At 39.4% G+C, this 26032-nt stretch overlaps 1 protein-coding gene across 1 annotated transcript in view; it reads left to right on the top strand.

Annotated features, from left to right (window-relative positions):
• Positions 1-20917: 20917 nt before the first annotated feature.
• INTU (inturned planar cell polarity protein) overlaps positions 20918-26032 on the top strand; it is a 43111-nt gene continuing 37996 nt past the window's right edge. The window contains exon 1 of the mRNA XM_071555561.1: positions 20918-21098. Coding sequence (XP_071411662.1) covers positions 20980-21098 — 119 coding nt within the window. The 5' untranslated portion in view covers positions 20918-20979. The remainder of the gene's footprint in view (positions 21099-26032) is intronic.

The raw sequence follows: 26032 nt of genomic DNA on the forward strand, positions 1-26032 counted from the left end.
GTTGATGGCCCATTAGCAGCTCTGCCCCCCTCAGGCTGGGTGTGAAGGTGATAATGGCTCCCTGGGCAGCTGCTGCTAATGGCCCATTGACCTTGGGGAATGAATAGAGGGGGTAGAATACACAGCTTTGATCACCCCCACACAGGGTTAGCTGGTCCCTCCTGCTGAACTAGGACAAAAGGGGAACATGTAATGCTAGGCAATTTTTTTTTCTGCCCAGCATTTGAGCTCTTGATACTAACCATTCTCAAGTTTAACTTTCTTTTTGAAAAATAGTCAAAATCCCGAACTACTACATATATTAATACATACATAATATATAGAATAATTCTCTATGCTGAGATTTTATAGAGTATTTGGTGCAGCACTGATAGTAGAGAAATTTGCAGGTCGCATTAAATTAATAATGTATGGCTCTTTCTTCACTAATAATTATTCACAGCTCAGTGACTCCTCCTGTGAAACAGGCTATTTGTCAAAACAAGTTTGGGTCACCCTAAATTCGTCTATTGCCTATTTTTGCCTCAAGACCCCAGCTGGAAACTTTTTAGGGATAGGAAAAAAAAGGCTGTGGTGGTGCCTAAACACAAGGGATTGTGTTTTACACAACTGGCATTTTTAAGTTTTTCTAGATCTCCTTTCCCTCCTATTGAAACAGTTGACTGTCCCAAATATGTTTTAAAGAATCACTGGAACAGGAACTGGTTTGCTGATAAACTAAGAGTTCTAGTCACCAAGTCAGAGAACTAGTCTCTATCATTCAGAGTCAGTGCACCTTTCACCATCTTACAGAAAATTACACAGCTTCTACAGCAGTACCTCCATAGAAGTACAAAGCTGCCCTGCCCCAGTCCAGTGATGATCCTGGGAGACACATTATTCAGAGTCAAACATGGAAATTTCTTCAGTTTCTACTTGTACGTTCCATTTGCTTCCATTTCAAGCTCCCCAGCCCCAGAATTACTACTAAATACAAGCAGAATTCCCAAATCTGCAATACTTATGGATATCAAGTAACATCCAAGTTGAAGCTTATGTGATTGTGTCTTGAACAACTAGTGACAAGTGAAGAGAGATGCTCAAAGAAGTGCAACAAAAGACATATTATTGTTAATTATTCATTTCAATAGAAAAACTTATATTCCCATCCCTTTCACTTCAACCCTTTATCTAAATTTACTGAAATGTAGCCAGGTTAAAGAGAGTAAACTAATGTGCTGGTGCCTATATTGTTCCTCTGAAATAGGCAGCTCTGCAAGAGTCATCTGACTCTTTGGGAGTATAGTAAATGATCCCCACAAAGTCAAGCCAGGCCAAGCCAAATTGATGCTAAACTGTCTTTTTGGCAACAAAAAAGCATTGTCAGTCTAGTCTCATAGCTGAAGAAATACTTGAATAAGGAAAAGATTAAAACCTCTGACTTCATATTCTCCACAGGGGCACGGTATCCTGTTACATAACTGGTGAAAGCACAACCCCAAGGCTTGCAAGCACATGTTTTACTCAAGCCTTGCTGTCTCTGAGCAAGGACCTCAGGATCTGTTAGACATACCACATGTAAACACAATAGCCTGATAGCAATTAATTGAGAAAGCTGCTGATTCTTTTCAACAATATCAAGCTTTAGACTGTTAATGGAAGGCTCTCAAATATCTAAGACAAGTTGGTTTTTTCCTTAAACTTCCTTTTTGACCTTTCTGCTGGCATACCCTTTTGCCTCACACTCTTCCAAATAATCTCAACTTTTTCTTGACTCATGTCCAAAATATTCTGTTTGAACTCTTTCAGCAACAATCCCTCCCTACACAATTTTGTGTTATCTGCTCAGTTTTTCTTGTTTTCTTTGACATTCAGCACACACCAGGCCTAGACTGCAATCAAATAAGTGCTAGAGCTGAGGCCCCCTGGACACATGCAGTGATTGCTGACGTCAGAGGGTCAACTGTAGGATAGACTCTCCTGGAGCTTTTGCTATAGGGTATCAAATGGACTGTTAATTGCTGTTGTCCTGATAAGTTATGTTGTCCATTATTGTCCTAGGAAATTCTCATAAGATTCAGGAAAATTTTGTAGGCTGAAATTGCTGGAGCAAAAGTATTCACCACTGGAAAAAGTTGCATTACTGAATATTTTCGTTTAAGGGTTCTTCATCATGAAGATTTTAATTTGGGCCTGTTTACAGCAAAACTGTTTGTGGCTAGTTTTTATGTAAGGCACTATACAGGGTCACAATCCCTTATCCTCCAAACCTGCCAACACCTGTACACGCATAGGATTCACCACAGAAATCTCTTGCTCACATTTCCTCTTAAGACTATCTTGACCCAGTCTAGTTTTAAACATTCAAGAATCACAAAGTATGGTCAGTTCCAATTAGGAACAACCTGCATCTTGAAGTCATTTAAGTCCTCGTTCCTGTCTATATACAAATCCAGTAGCTCTCTGTGGTCAGTTTAGGAATGTCCAGAAAATCATCCAACCCAAACAGTCCGAGAGCCTAAAAGTTTGTGAGCTAATGTTTTTCTCCTTTGTTTATCAGAAAATAAGGCCTATTTATATAATTTAAATTCAGGCATGATCAGCCATTCTGTATACCTAAAGAATTAGATGTGATATCCCAGTGGAGCCAAAAGAGATCATATACATTTTGGAAAATAGATAGATGGCCATTTCCCTAATAATACCCCTATAACACTTTTTTCTTTTACCTACACAGTAACTATATCTCTTTGAATTGTTTTCATGTCCATTTAATCACAAAAACTGAGAACTAAGGATATCACCCTGTAAGCAACATCACCGGGAAAGATAGACTTTTTTTGGTATTAAAAACAGTATTTATAGTTTAGACAGAAGTCTACATACCCATATTAGAGACTGTAAATGTCAAGGAAGGATAGGAATAGTTTAGGTTAATACAGGACACTTAAATCAGTGCATTAGGCTATTATTCTTTGTCTCTGCAATAGCACCTAACTGCATGAATCTGTAGGAAACTGAATTGCTACATACTGTCCAAACACAGCAGGTCCTTGTGTATTGAATCAGGCTGGAGTTGGAGCAGCAACATAACAACTGGGAATAGCATGTGGTGGAAGATGGCAAAGAATGACAAGGGAAATATTACAGTAAGGCACACTGCTGGGTTGGCTATAAAGTCACAGAAGTAATTCTAAATCTGTCCTAGTTCAGCAGGAGGGACCAGCTAACCCTGTATGGGGGTGATCAAAGCTGTGTATTCTACCCCCTCTATTCATTCCCCAAGGACAGTGGACCATTAGCAGCAGCTGCCCAGGGAGCCATTATCACCTTCACTCCCAGCCTGAGGGGGGCGGAGCTGCTAATGGGCCATCAACAGTTCAATGCCCCCTGACTCCCAGAGTTGATCACCCATTGTGTGAGTCCCCGCCCAGGGGGAGGGACTGGGTGCTCCCTAAGGGTACATAAGTGGTGGGTAAGTAGACCTCGGGAACTTCTTGTTGGATCCAGAGCAGCAGCAGGACCTTGACAGGAGGAGATCCCCGCTCTCGCCCAGACCACAGCCCTTGCCTGCACCAACAGGTTTTTCTTTTCCTTTTGCTCTGGACTTGGGGGAACCACAGGGGTCTCAGCACAAGGGCAAACAAGCCCCCTTGGGTTTGTGCCCCAGGACACTGGGTTATACTGCTGGGGTTTTGTGAGTTGAAAGCAATTTCCCTTTTGTGTCAGTGTTGTTATTGTAATATTATTATTAAATTTTAGGTCTGACTTATAATCTCTCTTGTGGTGAGTTCATTTCCCCTGCTGGTTCGCCTTTAAACCAGCACAAAATCACATACAAATTTAGTGCAATACTGTTCCTTTCATTGATAAATCTGGACAGTAGCTACCCATACAGACCACGTCATCTTTTGAAATCAAAGAAGACAAGTGAGGATGGGATAGGGGAAATATTTGCCAATTGTCCATTCTATCTGGAGATTAAATACTAAAGCAAACAAAGTTCAGGATGTTTTTATTCCTTTAATTTAAAAGATAAAAGAAACACTGTAAAATACTTAGCAATAGACAATTGGGAAGGGCACAGACCAAAATATTTAATAGGACCATTAATAGCTTGGTATTCTAAAGAGTCATCTATATATGCAAAAAAAGGTGAGCTCTAATGAAAGATGAGAAATGGGAAGAGCAAATTCTGAGTGTTAGAATAACAAGGAATTAAGATATGTCAGTAGTACAGTACAAGAAGGGAATGGAGTGGAGGGAGACGAGCTGTTAAAAACTCTGCAAGAGAAGTGAGGTAAGAAATAGAATCAATACCAAGCCTGGAAGAATGGACAAAAGAGAGAAAAAACTAAAAAAAGTAGCTTATTTTTTTGTAGAAAGAAATATGTTAAAGGTTTGGGGGTGGGGGAATAATCAAGGATAGAAAGCTATAAAATTATGAGTTATTGCCTGGAATTTCATCTGAGGCTTTGTAAGTTGAGTTTCACTGTTAATAATTTAACTTAATAGACCCACCCACTATTCTGATAGAAAAATGGCCCCTCGGTTTATACTGAACTGTTTATTCTATATTTAATACTCCCTGTAGGTGATGGAACACTCGAGACTGCCATCAACACAGCCATCTGACATTTAGTACTAATGAGTCAATAAATATGTCCTTTTTGTTATGTGTAAAGGCCCAAGATGTTCTTCTGCTTTGATTTTTCCTATTCATTAAAAATATACAGTCTTTCAAAGCATTCTCTGTCAAACAGAGATAATGGAGATTTCATTGGCCGTTTCCTTGCACATGCTGATAGATCTTCTAAACAAAAGTATCGGAATGTTGACACAGGAGGAATCTGGCCAGCTGGAGGGCTCCAGTGAATAATAAAATATAAAATTAAAGCATTTGTAACTGTTGCATTTAATATAAAACTCTGCAAAAGTTAATGACTGGATGGCTAATTTAAAACAAAAGCCCCAGCAGTCAGAAAAATATAACTAAAAGTTAGCAAGGGGAATTCTTGATCCAGATCTCTGGAGAGTGTAGTTGGAATGTGGCATGCATTTTTTCAATACAAAGCAATTAGGGACATTTCCAAACAATAAAAAACCATAAAATGTTCTGGTGTTCTGATTACTTCTTTTCATTAGATAAGGTTGAGAAGTTACAGGGTCCCATTTCATGCTGACAGCTCTCCACATCTGATAAGAACACTGAGGAGATATAGATGCTTAAGTAATCAAAAGCTATGCATATTTTTAAATGTACCCATTGTGTTTAGTAAAGTGCCATGAAAATGAATATATGAATATATGAACTTTTATTTATGAAATATATATGAATATATGAAATTGAGAGCTGTATTTGTTCCTTAAAGAATCAAATTCAGTGCTCATGTACATCCTGCAACAACTCAAAGTACAGCCAGCACAGGATATGAAACATCACAAAATCATATTTGGCCTGTAATAAATCATCTGAATTGATTTTTGCAATCTACGGTTTATGGTGACCATACAACCCACTGTGGGAAAATAATCCATCTTGTTTTTGCAACCTGATGAAACCTTTAAACACTCAAAAGTAAAAAGAATTTTCAGTTATTCTGTAAACCAGGATGTACTGCTGCCAGACTCACTCTATAGAAGCTAATCCATAGGAAACATGGTTTTAGAAAATTTGAAAAGTTTTGTCCTGATAAAGTTAATCAAGATGGGATAAGCTGTTTCTAATGAGAAATTATAAACATAAATGAAAAATTAATAAAAGACTCAATTAATAAAAACTTTTCATTATAAAGAAGAGTACAATAAAGAAGTTTTCCTTAGTTTATATTTTGCTTTTGACCAGATTATAAATAGAATAGCAATATGTTTAGATTTTTCAACTGTAACTGAAAAAATAATTTTTTGAAATACTAGCAAAGCACATGTTGACTAGCTTGAAAAACAGTTTATTTATAGCTTATATCCATTAGAAATGCTAATGCAGTGTCCTAGTTCAGCAGGAGGGACCAGCTAACCCTGTGTGGGGGTGATCAAAACTGTGTATTCTACCCCCTCTATTCATTCCCCAAGGTCAATGGGCCATTAGCAGCAGCTGCCCAGGGAGCCATTATCACCTTCACACCCAGTGGAGGGGGCGGAGCTGCTAATGGGCCATCAACAGCTCAACACCCCCTGGCTCCCAGAGTTAATCACCCATTGGGTGAGTCCCCGCCCAGGGGGAGGGACTGAGAGCTCCCTGAGGGTACATAAGTGGTGGGTAAGAAGACCTCGGGAACCTCTCGTCGGATCCAGAGCAGCAGCAGGACCTCGACAGCAGGAGATCCCCGCTCTCGCCCAGACCACAGCCCTCGCCTGCACCAACAGGTCTTTCTTTTCCTTTTGCTCTGGACTTGGGGGAACCACAGGGGTCTCAGCACAAGGGCAAACAAACCCCCTTGGGTTTGTGCCCCAGGACACTGGGTTATACTGCTGGGGTTTTGTGAGTTGAAAGCAATTTCCCTTTTGTGTCAGTGTTGTTATTGTAATATTATTATTAAATTTTAGCTCTGACTTATAATCTCTCTCGTGGTGAGTTCATTTCCCTTGCTGGTTCACCTTTAAACCAGCACATTCAGTAAAACTGCACCTGATGGGGTTTTCCTGGCATTAGTATTAGATTATTGGTATTTAACATTTTTACCAATGATCTGGAAGTACATATAAAATTACAGTTGATAAAATGTGTGGAATCCATGAAGAGTGAGAGACTGGAAGTGAAGTGATCTGGATCGTTCTGCAAGCTTATTCATATAACAGAAGCTGCATGCTGCAGAGTAATGATTGCAGCAGATTTAGTCAGAATTAATGGAACACTTGCTTTCCTTCTGCAGTCAAGAGTCAATGTCAATGGCTAACAGAGTGAATGTGACCTTTAGGTCTGTGAATGGAGAGAATCAAACAGAAATAAATGTGTTGTTATTTTTTATAGCATTAGTGAGATTAGGTCTGCAATGCTACATTACTCACTGGATTTGCAAAGCTGGGGAAGGTAATGCAACAGACATTAAGGCACATTCTTCTCTCTTCTTATCATGTCAGAGTGAGAGACTGTATATAAGTCAACTTATATATTAAAAAAAAAAGACTGAGAAATTGTCATCTTCAGAAAAAAGATACTAAAGACAAATTCTGTTTAACAAAAATTATGTGGACAAGGGAGATAAGGCACAGATTTTAATTGCATTCACCCTTAAAGCAATAGACTCATGAATTACAATACTTCGAAACACTAATGACTTTACTCATAACTATATAAGGACAGGAAGGAAAAAGTATTGCTACATTTAACTTTTTAGGAGTTCTTAAACTGCATTTTATAAGTTGGAATGGTGGCCAGGAACTAAAGGGATAGCAAATTGGGAAGGAAATCTTTATAAATGCTTCTTGTTTTCATTATACATACAAGGTTGTTACATGCATTTGCCCAAATGAAATCTTGCATGTGTGACTCAGCAAACATGAGCAGGATTGTCAGTAGAAAATATTATTAGACTAGAATTATTGTTAGTATAGAAGTAGTGTTCACTATAGAATATGTGGATATAACTGTCATGTCAAACTCATGTAAAAAAATTGCTCAGTGATGAAATGTCAATTGAATGCATGCAGTGTCAGACACTTTGCAGAAAAGACATAACCATGGGGAAAGTATTTGGAGGAGAACATGAAGGAAACACATTCAAAAAACATGATCTACCAGGGAAACTTCAAGGAATTTATTCTAGAAAAAAGTGAAGGTAAGTCATGTCTTTCAGTCTGTGAAGAGTACAACATTCAGCAATTGTCCACGCTAACAGAGAGGACAGAAGAGTTCAAAATGCCAAAAAAAATAGTTTAAAGTAAATGAAAATCCATTTGGATAATAGGAAAAATCTTTCAAAACTGCCAGCAACTGGAGTAGTTTACTGAAACGTGTTTAGTTGCTGAGACCTGGTTTAGACCAGCGAAGGTTCCAGCTGGAGTTAGGGCTTTTCCCATCCAATACAAGCAAGCCCCAGTACAAACAACCTGCTGGAGGGGAAGGCAAGGCAGAAGTTACACAGGGAAGACTTGCTAGCACAGAGCCCTGAGAACTGTTGTGTTTGACAAACATCTGCATTTCTAAGATCTCTCTGATTGTCTAAGTACACTCCAGTCTGCTTCAACACAGTGATTAGATCAGACCTGCAGAATATCCACACAGATACTCCTTGCAACAGATGCCCTTGAGGGCTCTGCTCATCTACATGTCTAGGATTTTAAAAGTTCATGAGCATCAATCATATTAGGTTAGACAAGAGAGTTAATGACCCATGGCATAGAGAAAGGGTATCAGGAACTTGTCACTGACATATGAAGTGTAAAGTAATTCCAGGCAATTCTGGTTGAATAACAACCTACAAAGTAATTTGCAGTCAGCTGTTTCCTGGCCTCTTGCCTCCCCTCAGTACTCAAGAAAAGTTCCCATGATTTCTGGGGAAGCAACTTGCTGGGACTGTTTTCAGTGGTACCTACAGCTTAAGCACAACGTACTCCATTAAATCCTGTACTTGAAAAGACATTTTATTATTGAGCACAAAGAAAGAGTTGGAATGTTTTATTTTATTTCAGAGAAAAACAGAAAGCTTTTTCAGAAATAGGAATTAAAGGTTAGGCATACTGTAACTTGTTGTTAGTCTTAATGATTCATTATACTAAAAATAATTTCTTACAATTGATGAAATGCATACTGGTTTTAAATCTTTTCCCTAATATATTTTCAAATTGCACAAGATGAATTTTTTATTTAGCCTTTTGTAAAATTGTACTGTCTGCATTTCCCAGCCTTTAATCAATAATACCATGCTGTTACTGTTGGCTTCGTTTGTGGAAGAGATCAAACTGGAATTCTCTCCAGAAATATAATTCCTTAACCTTTACAGAATTCCTTACTTGGCTAGAGGGCAATTCTTCATGTTCTGCCATCACAGAGTGAAGAGCTGACTGCTGAACTTGCTCACTCAATCCGTTCCTCCATGTTTAGGATGAAATCAGAGAAAATATTCTTTAAGCTCTATCTTCTGGTCAGAACTCCTCTTTAAAAATCTGCATATGTTAAAAAAATTTACTTATTGCCGACCTGATACAATATAAATTACAAAGTTTTATTTCTTTCTTCATGACATACCTTAAAGCTGAGAATCGAGTTCTCCAAGTTTAAGAATGTCTTTTTAATTGCACTGATCAGCTTTTGTTTTCAGAGCTCTTTAGCTCTCTGCTTTTCCTTTCTGTTTGGAACATCCATTTTCAATGAGATAAAGAAAACTGGATATTTTAACATATAAATATTCAAATATATGCACAGCACCATGGTGGTACTTGTCAAAAAAAGTGCCAGAGCTAGTTAGCTCAGTGAGCTTTGAAGTGTTTGTATACTAAATTATTTTTTTCAGAAGTGGTTTTAAAACAATGTCCACATTTAACACATAGAGAAATATTCTAAATTTTTCAAATAATTTTTCAAAGGAAAAAAGAGGTGTACTTTATAGTTCCCTATGAGATGGAAACTAATCCATAATCTAAACAATATGATTGCACCTTGCCCTTCCAGCGATCTCCAGTTGCATTCACAGTATGACTTCATCAGTTACCAATCAGAAAACACAACCCTATGCTACAGTGTGTTTTTATGGCATACCTTGTCTCTGAGTTATTATAATCATGAAGGCCTGTTATACATCTTGGCATAACTGGGCATTAATAAAAACAGAGTTCCATTAGCTCTGTCTTTGCAGATGTTTCTGGAATGCTTCGGTATTCTTTTGGCATGCTGTTTGAAGTTGAAGAGATGTGCTCTGCTGTACTGCAGCTTAATTTTTTCTTCATATAAACCACTTGGTGCTTAAGAGAACTCCAGCTAAACATGAGTTGAAGTGGTTTGTGCAGCAGATACCAAATATTACAAAGAGTTTTTGGTCTTTTTTATGTTCCAAATTAACAGAATATTTTCTTTTTCTCTGTATAGTTCATGCCAGTCTCCTTTAACACTCCCTGGAGTTTTATATTGCTTTCCTATTTGGAAATACACTGATCTGGTTTGTCTTCTTAAAAGCTTCCTGATGAATTCTGTTTTCCTTCCTTATATAACTACTGAATATTACCAGGCAGTCAAGCAGGTGTTTTGTGCCCATTAAAGATGTACAAATAGTTTGCAGATTCCAGCACTTAAGATTCTCCCAAGTAGGAAAAAAAGGCTTTATCTTAATTATCTAGAAATGTAATTACATTTGCATGAAGTATGCTATGACTTTAATGTTAACTCAATGTACATGGTTTCCTATTGAAGTCAGAGGTGCTATAATCACATCAGAGAGCAGCAAGAGTCAATAAAACTGCTCTCATTCATTTTGGCTAGGCCCTGGTTATATATCTGACTCTTCAACCTGGCTACAAATACTCGTCCCATGTTTATGTGATCTGTGCCACAACAGACTTTTGATGACAGCTATACTGTCTCCTGTTTTCCAGTGGTAGAGCAGATATTAAAATTAATGTTGTTTGGAATCTGAAAGTTGTAGATTAAGGCATGGACCGCTGTGGCAAGTTCAACACCACAAGAAGCCATAATAATTTTCTGACTAGCCATAGCTAGGAAAAAAAAAAGATTCTATCATTTGCCACTGCCTGAAAAGAATGACAATTAAGCACTGATGAGTTGTGCAAGTTCTTAACTACAGCTGATTAAGAACAGAAAAATATTTGATTGGTAAAGAAAACAAGCTTTAAAGTTAAACATAATGACAAAACACGAGGTATTTCTGATGCAGAAGGTACAGATACTGTGCCTGATGTCCTGAAGAGCTCGCATTTAATAACTTTCATCTGATCAGTACTGGGCTTTATCTCATCTGCCAGCACCTAAATTCCCTGTCACAACAACTGCCAGCAAATGCCAAAATCCACTTGAGGCTTCTGAAACTGAACAGAAACATTTTCATATCTCATGGTGCAAATGTTCCAGTGAAAACTGGAGCTGGTGGCCACTCCAGCACTTTTTCACAATAGAAAAGAAAGTGATTCACAAAAGGCTGAACTGTCAAACTCAAATCTGATGCTGCTTGCTGAGAAAAGGAGTTCTGGGCTTCATTTTCTGCAGCTTCCACTGCAGGTTTTCTGTAATTCCAAACATTTCTGTGTGACATCAAACCTTATAGATTTTCACTTACAATTTGTGAAGAATGCAGTAAGATGCCTGCTATTTTTGTAAGCCCCAGGGCTCACGACAGGTAGAGAGAATCCATTTGATGTTTTCCCTTGCTGAAAGTTGTTCTTTATTCCTGCTGTTACTAGATAAATATACAATACACTATAGCCTTGCCACCAGTGTTCTCAGAAATTATTCCATTTCACTTCTTGTTTATCTTTTAGTCAGATTTTTTGAAAATGAATTTGAAACAGTAATCCTGTGATGAAAACAATTAATTTCCCTTTCTTTCCCCCTAAAAAATCCACTTTTTTGAAAAGTTCATTTGTATTGTAGCCATAGTACAAGATTCAGATCCTCAAATAATTTATTTGCTATTTGTTAAAGCATGATTTTAGTCACCATTCCTTTATCTGCAAGTCAAATACTCCATTCTACACTGGATTATGCACAAAAGCTTTAATTGAAAAACAAGGGTTGTCTGCCTGTTTTCCTGTCACAGAACTTCATAGGATTCCTCCCTACTATGTGTCTTCATTCTCTAGTGGGAATATGTCTTTGCTGAGACTGGTTGAAAGTCATGTGATGCAAGTTTCATTGGAACTGGCTTTCTGCTTTTCTGTTTCACTGCAGTGATATCCCTAATAATGACATCAATGTCTCTATGTATCCTAGTTGTGAATAAAGTAGCTCCATTTTATCTGATTTTTCAAAAAGGAAAAAAACCCTCAGAGTTATAAAAATTAGTAACGTTTTTTTCTTGATACAAAATCTATAAAATTCTTAAAACCAGTTCAGTTGTGACAGATGCTGTTAAATAGCTACATGGGCTGGGTAGTTTAGCAATACACTAAATGACTATGGAAAAAACACCCAGGCTTAATTATTTTTGATTAAACACTGAACTACATGCAAGTAAAACAGCAATAAATGCCAGTCTGTGACAGTGCATAGCTTTGTGCAGGTTTGCCAAGCTGGCAGGAAACAGGGAAGTAGGGGAAGGGAGGCTGCCCTTCCTTGCACCACTATGCATCACTCCCTCTGATACTGAGGCACCATTTGCACTTTAAAAAAAAAAACAACTAACAAAATCCTCTTTGAAGTCTGTCATATGCCGACACAAAATTATCTAAATGCATCTAAAAGAGACAGATAAGAGGGGGCAACCAACTTGTCTCCAAAAAAGGAGGACATTCCTCTATGTAACCTTTATGAGCATTTCTGTCTCAAGACCAGTTTGTGTCCTCAGAATATCTTCTGCAGTTATTTCCAGAAGGAATCATCAGTGATGTTTGATAGGGGACCGAAGTTTTTGAAACCCTTGAAATTTTGGCAGCAGAATCAAAGAACAGTCTTGCAAATTCTACTCCTGTCAACGACTTCCAAAGTACTCCCAAAATCTCCTCTTTGTGTACATACACTCTGCCTTTACTTTCCTTCTCTCTTTATAAAAAACAAATGCAGTTATTAGAACTTGACTAAAACTGACCCTAGTGAAATTATCAGTATTTTTGTTAAATTTTGCACAGAATTTGTAAAACGAAGAGATGGGCTGGAATATATAAACCCTGCCAGCCGTCAGTCCCAAGTTACACAATTCCATTTTCAGAAATGGCTGGACCTAATACAGTTTTGCTTCCATTTTCAGAGAACTCCAAGTGCAACTTCACGTTATATTGGTTCCTATGGTATGTGCTGCATGGGCTTGCCAACCCAAGCAATCACTGTACCTGTCACTAAAGCGCCAGAAGCTTTTTTGCAGTCTGCAAATGGTCTCCACTGCTTTTTTCATCAAGTTAGTAAGCTTTTATTAATCAACACTGAGAAGACTGCTGTTACAGCAGAGCACTGCAGAGTAACCAGATGGATGAGCACAGAACTTGCAATGCCCTCTAGCATTTCTTGTATGAAAATTAAAATTTATAGTGACATTCTGTTAGCAAGGTTGGTTAGTTGGACTTTTAAGTCTCTGTGTGGATACTGAAAACAAACTCATTGTAAATACAGCCATGTCATGAAACATAGAGCCTTGATAAGATGGAAGGCAAATAGCTAATATTTGAGAGACCAAAAGAAATTAAAGTTGCATGATAGTTTTCATTAGAATTGCATTATCTCAGAAAGAGAAAGAGAGCATCTCATCCTAAATAACTCCATGATTGTCCTGAATTTTAGGTGAGAAAAAGCATGGATGCTGGAAGACAACAGGCAATTAAGCCAAAACATGACACAATGTTTTTACAAAGTTCTCTCCCAAACAGCAGAAATCATAAAGGCTAAATTAACATCAGGATTTTGCCATCTAGCCAGCAACTATCTAAGAAATAACAATTATTTTTGGAACAGTGAATGCTTTGATTTCTTGCTACATAGCACAGCAGCAGTGATGTATCATTAGAGCACTTAGCCCAAGCTAAACAGCTTTGTTCATCCTTTTAGGGTCAAGCATCTCATATAGTATTGCTCTTATTCTGCAAGGTTTTGGCTTGGTAGCTGAGATATCCCCATCCTCCTGCTGTGTGCAATCATGAAAATATGTTTTTAATATCTCTTATATTAAATTCCTAGCCAGCATTTTCTGAACATAAGTGCTTAGTTCTGCTTCAATAATCTGAAAAAAATATCATTTTTAGTAGTTTTTAATACTTCAAGCACATCAAAATACAACAGAAAAAAAGTCAAAAACAATGTTGTGACAAACTCCCAAGCTGTCCCCTACTCATTTGTGAGAGTTTACCCAGTTATTGACTTGTTTACTTTATAAATGTGATGGTGTTTATTGTAGGACTGTGGTTTTTTTTTTTTACTTCAAAAGAAATGATATGCAAGTCATCTTTAAAAAGTAATATAATCAAAACAGTGTCACACAAAGCGGTGTTTATGGGACAAAGTGACCATAATGTTACCATCAGTTACTGAGGAGGAAGGAATGGGGAACTGCAACACAGAAAAACAAAACATCAAGCAGAATTAAACCTTCTCATTCTTCACAGTAATAACAGTCAACACTAGTCAACCCATTGCCATTATTTAAAGTGGAAGCCCAGCTGGAGACTGAAATCGAAGCTACGATTCTAAGTAGCTTTAAGATGCAGCTGGAATTTAGGGTTCCTGCTGGGATGTCACATACAAAGCATTTTTTTACATTTTTTACGGGCCTCACTTGAGGTAGGAAACGAATTACTTAAAAATAAGACATTATCTTTAGTTTTTTATTTGCAGAAATAAATTTATAATGCCTCGAAGTTGAATTCTTAGGGATATACCCTCAGGCATTTACCTTCCCATTGACTTCGACAGGTTTTAGGCAACTGAAGTCCTTTCACAATATAGGTCTTAACCTCAATTATGCTTTATCTACGAGTACCATAAAGAAGCCAAGAAATAATTAGAAACAAAGAAAAAGAGTGGTGAAATTCACTTTTAGATGTAGTTTCTCATCATCCTCAAATCTACACCAGCTGACGAAAAACCGAGAAATCAGATTTTAATCAATAACTCCTTACACATGTCCAGAATATTTAAACTACAAGAAGTTTTATCAGAAGTTCCTAAACACTGGTAAATAAAGACTGGGGGAAGTCAGAAGGCTGTAAGTAAAAAAAGGGGACAAAGCATTAACATCAAACTGGAGATTGTGAAAGGCAGTAGTTTATCTGTACAGCAATAATCTCAAAATGGATGGGAACTGATCGTAAAACCTTTGCTTAGCACCAGATGGTGCTATTTTGCTTTTTTTTAAATTCTTGTGACCTACTAAAATATTTACATTTTAAAGAATAACCTCTGATAAAAACAGTGAGTCAGAAAAGTATCTATTTTTTCACCCTATAAGTCAATTGTGACTGGTTTTGCTGTTATGCATTTATACTTTTAAGAAGCAGAGGATTTCTAGCTGACAGTAAAACTTAAAAAGTTTTTAGCTTTTAAAATAATCCTACTTCTCTCATGATTTAACTAGTTTTATAAGTTTTTTAATCCATAAAAATTCTATATATTATTTTCTGAGATTCTCACATTAAAAAAAAAGAAAACTCAGCATAAATAAAACTCAGTTGCTTGTGAGGTGATACATATAAATTATGTGTATTTCCTTGGAAATTTTTAAATTACAGGCAGGCTGTCTGATCACTGTTCCAAAGTCTGTGCCTCCAGAAACTCAGGCAAGTCCAGAAGCTGGGGACATGAGGGAGAGAGACCCTTAGAACCAATTCCAAAATAAAAATCTGGTGTCAAAGTTCAAGGATTTTTTTTAATTTAGTTTGCAACATATACTTTGCTCAGATGTTCATATAAAACGTAAGTTGCCCCTTTTTATGGTTCTGATTGATTTCTCACAAGATCACATGGTCACAAACTGTATAGATAGACAAGTTTACAAAAACTTTTATCAGATTCGGTTTAACAAAATCTAATTACGTTTCATCAGTCTTTGCAATGTATCAATAATCTAATAATTCTTAGGATGGCTTTTTCAACTAGATTTAAGTTTCTCATTAGTACAATAACTGACTTAGAGGAAATAATAAGAAGACAGCAATCTATTTTAAAGGCAGTGAAGCAGCCATATGTTGCCACCCTACCCCCATTATTCTGCAAACAGAAGACTCTTTGCAGAGGGGAACAGATAGATTGATATGAAATGAGTGACGTTGGGATGTCACTCTTCAGTTTGTCACTTACTCCTTGGATTAAGGGTTTTATTCATGGACTATATATTCTTATTTCCAGGGATTCCTGTATTGCTGACTTCACCAGTTTGCCAAAAGTATAGCCTTTGTGACTGCTTTTTAAGAGACCCCAGAAGTACAGGAGATTTGTTTGACAAATAAACTGGATTTCCTTTCTTGCTTCTGGAAGGATGGACTGAAGGCAGACCTGGGAATGCACAGAATGTTTAGTGCCCCTGTACTCTCAGAACAGATCATTAGACTCAGTGTAGCAGAGTCTTCTGCTCCCTGCAGAACAAGGAAGTTAACAGGACAGCTTGGGGAACCCAGCTGTCTCCATACAGACAGAAAAGAAGGAGATGTTAAGTGATGCAGTAATACCAAAATCTCTGTGTGTTTGGGTTGTTTTAATATGCATCTAGTTTCAATTAGAATAAAAAGCAAATCCAGAGGTGGATGTCCATATTTGATCGTGTCAGAAGTGAAAATTAAATTATTGCCTTTGCCTTCTAGAATCTTGAGAGCTATTTCTAGACAAGAGGCAGAGCCTGAGAACATCTCCTTGGTAAGAACACCCCACCCCTCAGTCTTTTAAACAGAGTGACAGGCAGTAGCAGCCTGAGTATGCATCTTCTGGTGTTGTCCAAGAATAAATGCTGACTCCACAAAAGTGCCATCACTATCCAATCTTAATCAGCAGAAGAACAAGTAATACCAGAAATAAACCACTATAGATTTCTAAAATGTTTCTACACAGAGTGGCAGAACTTATGTGTATTTGTTCTTTATGGGTCTTGATTCTTAAGAACTACACTCACTAATGTAAACTACAGGTTTTTTACTAAACTTTGCTGTTATTCTTACATTTTTAAGACAGTAGAAGCATATTTTTAATGAACTCATGTATCAGAGCAGAGAATGTAATATAACACAACATGGGACAATTGAGTGCTAACATCCAAAGATCAACAATCCTGTATTTAAAAGATAAACTACACTTGAGCCAGCCAGATGGGGAAAAAAATCCTCTAGACTATCAAACCTCTGTGCTTTCAGATGAGTAAAAATGTGTCTCTGGTTCATCATTCCTGATCCCTTTGGTTGCCATAGGATATGTGAACTTGACACTCAGATGCCACGGTTTAGAACTTGCCATAACAAAATAAATGGAAGTAGATGGGGGCTACAGTTAATGTGCTGGATTATGAATTTCAGCTGGTAAGGTGCCTTCTCTTACAGGGGTAGTTTCATGAGCCAAGAGGTGAGGAAGGATAGAATAGCCAGGAAGGTAACCTTGTGCTCAAACAACCATTCACACCTTAGTTTGGGAACTGAATAAAGGAAGGTACAGTCTCTCCTACTCATAGGTATAACTGAAGAGAAAAAAAAACAGGGTTTTTTCCTTCAGTTGAATATTTCAACTCTCCTCATGTGCTAACATCTCATGACTAATGATATAGATGACAAATCATATATATGAAGTAATGACAACCTGATTTCCACCCTGCACAGCCAATGAACACTGGTTAATCTTTGATCCCTGAGCATGCTAAAACTTACCAGCCAAGTCAAGGAAATCAAAGGTTTTTGAATACAGAAGAAGTAGCTTTGCCAAAAGGGGATTATGATTCAGAAACTTCTGACCTTGTCAGCATAGGAAATAGTTGCAGAATCAAGAGCCTAAGATCTGTTGCAGAAAAATACACAGTACAATCTCAGAAAGAGATGTCTCACAAGCATAGCATAATACTTTGTTATTTCTTTTTTCTTTTTTTCCTTTTACATCAGAAACACCAGAATTGTTCTGTAGCAAAGCAGAAGGGCTTTAAAAAACCAGTTCAACTGACACTAAAACTATCACAAACAGAAGGAGAGCCCAGGCATGCTCCAATTATTTTGTATGCAGGGTGCCTCTTAAAATTCTCCATTGTTGCCATTGCAGTGTGTTTAACCTGGTTAAATTTTCTCCTTCCCCAATCCATATTGGTTTTCTTTCTCTGCATTGCAGAACATTATCATCTTTGTCCAGCTACACATATTTCACTGGATTCAGGAAATGTGTAGTGCCATGTTCTCCGTACGTACAGTTAAACACAAGAGCTGAAAAACTTCAAATGAAATACTGATCTTCCTTTTTCTGTGGCCTAAAATGTTGCAGAAAATACAATAAAATCACACTTTTTATTTTAGTTAAACATCAACCTGTAAAACTTAATAAAATAATTTTCATATATGTCAAAGGCTGGGGTAGTTGCAGAAGTCGTATAAGAGGATTGATGCTAGCTCAGAACTCTCTTTTTAACTTGAGAAACTTGCATGCAACTAAGGTAACATAAATATATTCAGGAAAAAATATAGGGCTCTGAAAGTATCCACTGTTATCACTTTTGATTTTCTGCTCTTTTTTCATTTTCCAGTTGTGTCATCCATAAATATTGAGGCTACATACACCAAATTTAGTAAAAGTTGTAATTCATACCTAGAAAAACATTCTATTTGATTTTAAAATTAGTGATTTGGCCTGTTTGTCAGCAGCATGGTGCTTTGGGATCTGCCATTTCATAAGCTACACAAAACCTAAGTCACCTTTTCTCATTTTGGCATGTTTTAGGGGTCTCTTTACTTATATTTTCACATTTTGTTGAGTTGTAAGCAATTCTAATGAAGATCTTCACAATAAATTTTAAATCCAGTAAAAGTACAATATTGGTAGTAGATGATGTTATCATTAAACTCAGCATTATGTCAGTAGTTGTAAGAAGCATAAAATTTTTCTCCAAGTGAGAAGGAACCCAAGGAGAAGGAAAATCTTACATGCTTCTTGGAAAGGCCTTCTGGAGGTGGAAGGTGATTTTGATGATAATGTTTGGGGATTTTGTTGTTGTCCACCATCAAATGTCAGCCACAGATGTGAGGTTTATGTTGTCCTAAGAGAATTGGGAAAATACATCCCTGTTGTGTACAAAATAAAGATCTCTGCTCCCTTAGAACACAAAAATTGTACAAAAAGTGAAAAAAGTATAGCAAAGTAAGTCTCTACAGCTTTTTGCTCTGCTGCTGTTGCATAACACTGTTCTGAAAACCACATTGTACAGGACCAGTGGGAATCTAACAGTCCAGAGAAGCTGCTGAAGTCCCAGATCTACATGGTGTTCTAGCCTAAAATTTATGTATGTGTAGGAGTCATTTACCATAGCAGACAAATGGAGAAGAGACAAAAGTAGCTATAGCTGTGAACAGCAGGAGAAATTCTCACCTTGACATCTGATCCGTGCTTCAGGAACCTTTCTATGTGAAATATTCTAAGCTTCAGATCACATATTGCTCACTGGTACAGTCACCTAGAGACATGGATTGTGCCTAAGTGTTTTACTAGAATGATGGTGATACAACCACCATCAGCTTTCTGAAATCAAGATGTGGGTATTGCAAGAAGTTCTTTGCTCAGAAGAGCTCATTGTTTTGATACTTTACATACCAAACTCCTCCAGTCTCTGCTCCTTAAACCCAGAATTCTGGTATACCTTTAGCTTCCCTAGCACTGTGGTGCCAAAGATCGTGACAAAGGTTTTATGGTCATAATCCATAGTACTGCTGCTGTTCCTCACCTCAGTGGAAGACGGTGGTATCCATATCTTTGACAGGAATGGAATTCAGTGGAGATTGTCCTTCTCCTAAAATTTCTTGCTGGTATCAAAGAAAGAATGAAAAAACATTTTAAGAAAGGGAAAAAATGGTGAGACCTAAATATTCGAGTTACAGTACTTGCTAAGAATCCTAGCCACAGACTCATGGTAATTCTGTATTCACCCTCTCCAAACTGTTGCCACTGTCTGCTCAAGCCAAAGTCTTCAAAAAAGAAGTTTTTGCTCCATGTAGTGGTCAACATCCCATGGAGCTGGGTGGTAAAAATATTTCATGGCTTCCAATTTGCTATCTATTCTGTATCACGCTAATGGTCCCCCCTTGCAGTTAAATTCCTCCCTGACATCTGATCCCGTCAGATCTCGGAAGCTAAGCAGGGTCAGCCCTGGATTAGTACTTGGATGGGAGACCTTCTGGGAAATGCCGGGTGCTGTAGGTTCTAGTCCTGAGGACTTCACTGGCACTGTCCAAGCTCGCTCGGCCGTGGCAGATGAACCTCAGGACTTAAACAGTGGGGCCAGTTCTGTGCACGCTGAGCCTCACCTAAAATCCACTGCACAGGCTGGAAGGACACAGCCACGTGGGGGGACAGCCCTTCCCAAATCTTCGTTCGCAAAGCCGAGCCACACACAATGGTCCCCCCTCTTAATGGTCTTTATAGGTAACTATTTCATTGCAAGATTTTATTAGCTACTGATCTTATGTCACCTACAGGAGAAAACCTGGAGCCGATGACCACATCTTGAAAAATTCCAATCATTAAACTGATCTCTTTGTAAAAGTGAGTAGAGAAAATAAATTATGGCAAATCATGGGTAAGAAATAAAATTGGAGAAGATATGCATCACACCACTTGTATTCATTCACATGCCTGCTCATTCAAGAGTCAGAATTTTGCAGATGGGAACTTAGTAAGGAGTCCTGTAACTAACTCACCGATCATCTGAAACCACTTGTAATCACTATTTTGTCAAAGAGGAAAACAAAGACTGAATTAAATTTTGTGGGATTGATAATTATTCATATTGTTACTTAGGACATAGAATCAACTGGTCAATTCCATTACTTTGACCAACAGGAAAATACAAGGGGATAAACTATTTTCTTATATATTAAGAGCTACGGATGAAGCTCGGGGCGGGCGGGGGGGTGGCGGGGGCGGGAGGGGAACTAAGGCTGCAGTTAGGAATTATTTTACTCCATTTATATGAAACTTGGGGCTTCACGGTTTTCAAGTTCGTGAAAGAAACAATACTGTGCAACAGCGCAACCCCTGCGAGACAAGTCCTACGCTCCCTTGGCTGCGAGGGACGCGCTTCCTCCGCCCGCCATCCCCGCGGGGCCAGTCCCGCTCTTCCCCTGCGCCCCGCGCCGCGGCGCCAGCGGGCTCCGGGAGCGGGCGGGCGGCGCGGAGGGGCGGGCGGACTGGAGGGCTCCCACCTGCCCGCGGCCGCCCTCAGTCCCGGTGCCGCGGGGCGGGCGATGCGGGGGCCACCCGCCTGCCCACCCGCGATGTTCGGGACAGGCAGGTACAGCATCCCGCGGCCCGTCACGAGGAACCTGGAGGACCTGGACTCGGTGCAGAGCGTTCTGCTCCACAGGTCAGTGGCGGGGAAGGGGAGGCGGCTCCTGTGGCGAGGAGTGGCTGCGTTCGCTTCCTCAGCTCCGGAGACTCCGGCGCCCTGCGCCCGACCGCTTACCCTGGGAGATGCGCCCCTGCCCTGCCCCTGCAAGGCAGGACTCGCCGGGCGGAGGGACAGGGGAGCCCACGGCTCCTCGGCGACCCCCTTTTTCTTGTAGTGGCAGGAAGGGCGAGGGGTGGTGTCCTGGCGCTCCGGGCGCTGGTGGGCGAAGGCAGGGGGCGACGGGAGCCGGGTCTGCCCTGGCGCGCAGGGGAAGAGAAGGGAAGGGGCAGCTGCCCGCGGGGCGCCGAGCGCCCTCGGTTTTACCTCCCTCCTTTCTGGAAAAAGCAGAGGACCTGCAGGTGAGGGGAGCTGCGGGAGGAACGGCTAACTCTCTTACATGTGTAAGGAAGTGGGCCGATACGGGTTGATGCTCTTGCATCAATACTATACGCATTTTGAACCCTTCCTTAAGGGAAGGGAAAAACGTACCCTAACTCGCACGAAGATCCAAGAGGAATGGGAAAAAATCCTTCAGTAGACGTGCAGGAGGCACACTGTATGAGAAGCAGCTGCTTTTCTGCCTGCCGTCACCATCCCTAACTTACGATTTTCCACAGTATCCCCCCCGGAGACATCCTGACAATAAGATCTGGCCCAATAGGTCCGTGCAGGACTTTGAAAGCCACGCTTAATGCCATTTTCTATGCACTAGCTGAGAGCCCCTTAAACTTTACAAAGAAAACAGCATCCCATTCAACAGCATCCAAGAGCAGCTCATCTCCTGTTGTTGTGTAAAGTGTTCGTTTCCTATTTCGCAGCTACACTGATTTATTTCCTACTGCAAAAGAAAAAGCACACAGATTCTCCCAGTGCCAGCTCCAAACAGCTCGTGCTATGGAAACAACTGATTATTAACTCCAGCTTAAGGCATCAAACTGAATAGTCACTTAAAATCCATTCCTGTGAATACTGGGGATGGAAACACAGCATTCAGCAAGGAGAGCATGCCGGACTCAGCCTGCTCCTGCATGGCACTCTGAAGCCATTTTATAAGCAATAAATGTGTCCATCTGCTAACAAGGACCCTCTGGTTTTTTCAAACCCTGTGCATGGATTTGTCAGTGACTTAACAGAAAATGGTCCATTTCAAAACTGAATTAAAAACATGCTGCCCCATGGAATTGCTTATATTAATATACTCTTAAGTGTAATAAGGCTATTCATGCTTGAAACATTTGCATGTTGACTGACTGCAAATAATGGTTTTCTCTCATGCTTGACATGCATAGCAGGTGATCCTAAAAAGCCTGTAGATTTAAAGTGAAATAAAAACAGTAGAAAAAAATTGTATTTGAAGTTATTGCTGCTTTTCATGATAGAGACAACTCTTATCTCTATAAGAATGTATTCCAAAAGAATGAGGTTGGTTGAACTAGTATTCCCAGATTCTTCATGGCTGTCTTCTTTTTGGTTTTGTGTTCTTCTAAAATACTTTCTGTGATCCAAGAGAGTTGGTCCACAAAGGTTAAGGAGTCAGAAAGAACAGTCTATTTTATTTATGGAGCAATGGAGTGTTTTCCTCACAGTTTCTGTTCCTTCAGTCCCAGAGGTAGCCTTCATTCTCCATTTAGTCTGTTTATGTCTAAATATCCCAATTAAAATGACAGTCCAGTGTCACTAGTCAGTTTATACCACTTTGCTGTGAATGGTCTCTATGCAGTCATGTCAGAGAAACTGTGAACAGAAGATTCCGCAATCACAATCTTATTCACAGTTTCATGGAAACCTTGTAATCAAAAAAATCTTAATTTATTAAGAAATGCTTGTGAAATGTGCCTTTTGTCCTTTAAGAAAGACTTTGGCAGGGCAGGGGAAAGCCGTGTTCCTCTTTAAAAAGAGGAAATTATTTCTGTTAAATGTTTGCTGTTGTGCACTGGAAGAATAAAAAAATAAATAGGGATCAATAGCTGAAAAGTATATAATGTCACTCTTTAGCATTCCATAATTTTTGTTACTTTTTCTTTCAATTAGCATCAAGAAACAGAACTGTTAGACAAAGATGAAACTATTTTCCTCTTAGTTTTGTCTGTTTTTAATGTATCAAGTTATATCTGTAATGTATCATTTGTGTCTGTCCAGTTGTTCATAGAGCCTTCCCGGAAATAGTAACAGATGTGAAAAGAAGTAGAAAGGAAAAAATTAATAACAAGTCACTTAGGCTTTCTTATTTCTTTGTCATTTGATGCCTAAATTCCTGCAAAAGACTCTCAAGACAACATTAGTGGAGATAAAGTAGTTCTTTTAGTAGAAGCCTCTAAGGTGCACATTAAAAGCATGTGCACATGCACCAGCCAAATGTTACAGTTTTTATAACTTTCAGTAATTAACATATGTAATAGCTATAGCCACCTTGTGGTACCAATTTCCCTCTGGTGCCCACCCTCACAACTGCCCCTTGGAGCCCCTCCAAGGGCTCTGAACTTGCTCTCCTGTTTTGAATACATGCTCTCTTCTTGCCTTAGCTGGAGTCCTTGCAGGTGTTCTTCAAAACTGTGTCCTTGGTATGTGTGTGAGAGTGCTCAGTGACTTCTAAATACCACCTAAAATGTGAGAAACTTAGGAAAACTTACTCAAAATCACTCTAAAATCCTTAGGGATCACACTAATGAAGAGCTGTAATTTGAAGGGGAAAGCAAAGCGACACATAAAATGTTGATAAACATAGTGTAAAAAAGACGGATTTTACTCTAGTCCAGGTGTATCCAGTGAGATTTGTCTTGCAGGATTACTGTGGCCTGTTTCTAGTCCTGCACTGCACAGAAGAGCCAGGGACTGGCAGATCCAATCCTTGGAGAATTCTTCCAGTTTGGAGCACTGTTCAGATATTACAGGGTCAGCACTGCAGGTATTGCTCTTTCTCACACTGGCAGTCAGTAGGGGCAATGACTGTGAAGAAGGGGAGACTGCTGAAAAATAAGGGATCTAATTCCTGGATAGCACATTTATACGTCACAGGCACAAAGTAGGTACTCTTAAGTATGTATGGCCAAACTTCACGAATGAAGATTTGGGAAGGGCTGTCCCCACGTGGGTGTGCCCTTCCAGCCTGCACAGTGGGTTTTAGGTGAGGCTCAGCGTGCGCAGAACTGGCCCCACCGTTTTAAGTCCTGAGGTTCATCTGCCACGTCCGAGCGAGCTTGGACGGTGCCAGTGAAGTCCTCAGGACTAGAACCTACAGCACCCGGCATTTCCCAGGAGGTCTCCCATCCAAGTACTAATCCGGGGCTGACCCTGCTTAGCTTCCGAGATCTGACAGGATCAGATGTCAGGGAGGCATTTAACTGCCCCAGATGCTCTTAAGTATCAGGTAGCATTCACCCATAGCACAGGGTGTGATAGTTTGTCTCCATGTACCACGGGGGTAACGCTGTCCCAGGTTTCAGCCCTGTGTTGGGAAGAGCCCAAGGGATCCATGGTCCAAGCCCAAGACACCTGCAGAATGTGAATCAGTGAAATTAGTCCCGAATACCATCATGAGTCCTAGCAACATTGCTAAGATTAGGCCTGACTGTACAAAACAAAATACAAGTTAGTCATAAACACTAATCCTAAATTTCCCTGTGTTTTCCAATTTAGTTCCTAGGAAAGACTCTTAACTCTAGCCTCATTTCTTGATCATCAAGTTGAAAAAGTCAGCTGTCAGTATGTAACAATGAAAAAATATTAGTAGTTGAAATTGCACAGTGGTTGGAGTATCCATGCAACAGTACCAAGAAAATAAAGTTACACCCTAGTTATTTCACTCCTTCATTAGGAAGAACCACTATATCTCTTTGACATGCCCTATGCTCTGCCTTAACTTCAGTCTATTTCTGAATATAAACGTGGATCAAGGTAGACTGTTATTTTTAAAACAACAGCATATGAAGCAAGTTAAGCCAAAAAAAAAGTTTACAAGGAACTTGTTCCAGAATAAATTTCCACACCTGAATTTAGTTCTTTGCAGGAACAGCCAATCAGAACAACCTTAGGGTGAAAGGGAGTGCTCTTTAACTATCCACTTTGAAGTGCTCATTAACCAGTTGTCCAGTAAGGGTGAGCAGTACGATTGATGTCAGTAATGCCCTGGGACAAGTTTTTACCATCTGCTTGTTAATAACAGCAACTTAGCATAGAAGGCTTATGGGTTCCTTAGTGAGAAGTGCCAGCCCAGCTACTTGGACTAAGTGTAAAGTATCTGGCAGAAGTCATAGAATCATAGAATCAATTGGGTTGGAAAAGACCTCCGAGATCGTCGAGTCCAACCCTTGGTCCAACTCCAGTCCATTTACCACATCATGGCACTCAGTGCCATGTCCAATCTGCGTTTAAAAATCTCCAGGGATGGTGAATCCACCACCTCTCTGGGCAGCCCATTCCAATGCCTGATTACTCTCTCTGTAAAGAATTTTTTTTCTGATCTCCAACTTAAATTTCCCCTGGCAGAGCTTAAGCCATGCCCCCTTGTCCTATTGCTGAGTGCCTGGGAGAAGAGACCAACCCCCACCTGGCCAGAACTTCCCTTCAGGTAGTTATAGACAGTGATGAGGTCACCTCTGAGCCTCCTCTTCTCCAGGCTAAATTATTTCAAGTCTTTTCCTAATATTTATACCCAAGAAATGAGAGGCTTTCCTCTCAAGAGGGATTGTGTGGGAAAATCTGTGTCTTCACCAAAATAAGATCCTGCTGTTCTGAGATGCATCTTGTAGTCCTTAATTATTCCCATAGTAGCAAAAAGTCCATATTTTTTTCAGAAAAATACTTATATGACTCCCAACTACCCCTCAGTGGACCAAAATCTTCCATCATCCTTCCATTTCCAATATGCTTATCCTGTAATATAGCAAGTGGTGTAACACCACTGCCTCCTT

This window comes from Pithys albifrons, chromosome 5 (genome assembly GCF_047495875.1).
Source record: "Pithys albifrons albifrons isolate INPA30051 chromosome 5, PitAlb_v1, whole genome shotgun sequence".
NCBI classification, from domain to species: Eukaryota; Metazoa; Chordata; class Aves; order Passeriformes; family Thamnophilidae; genus Pithys; species Pithys albifrons.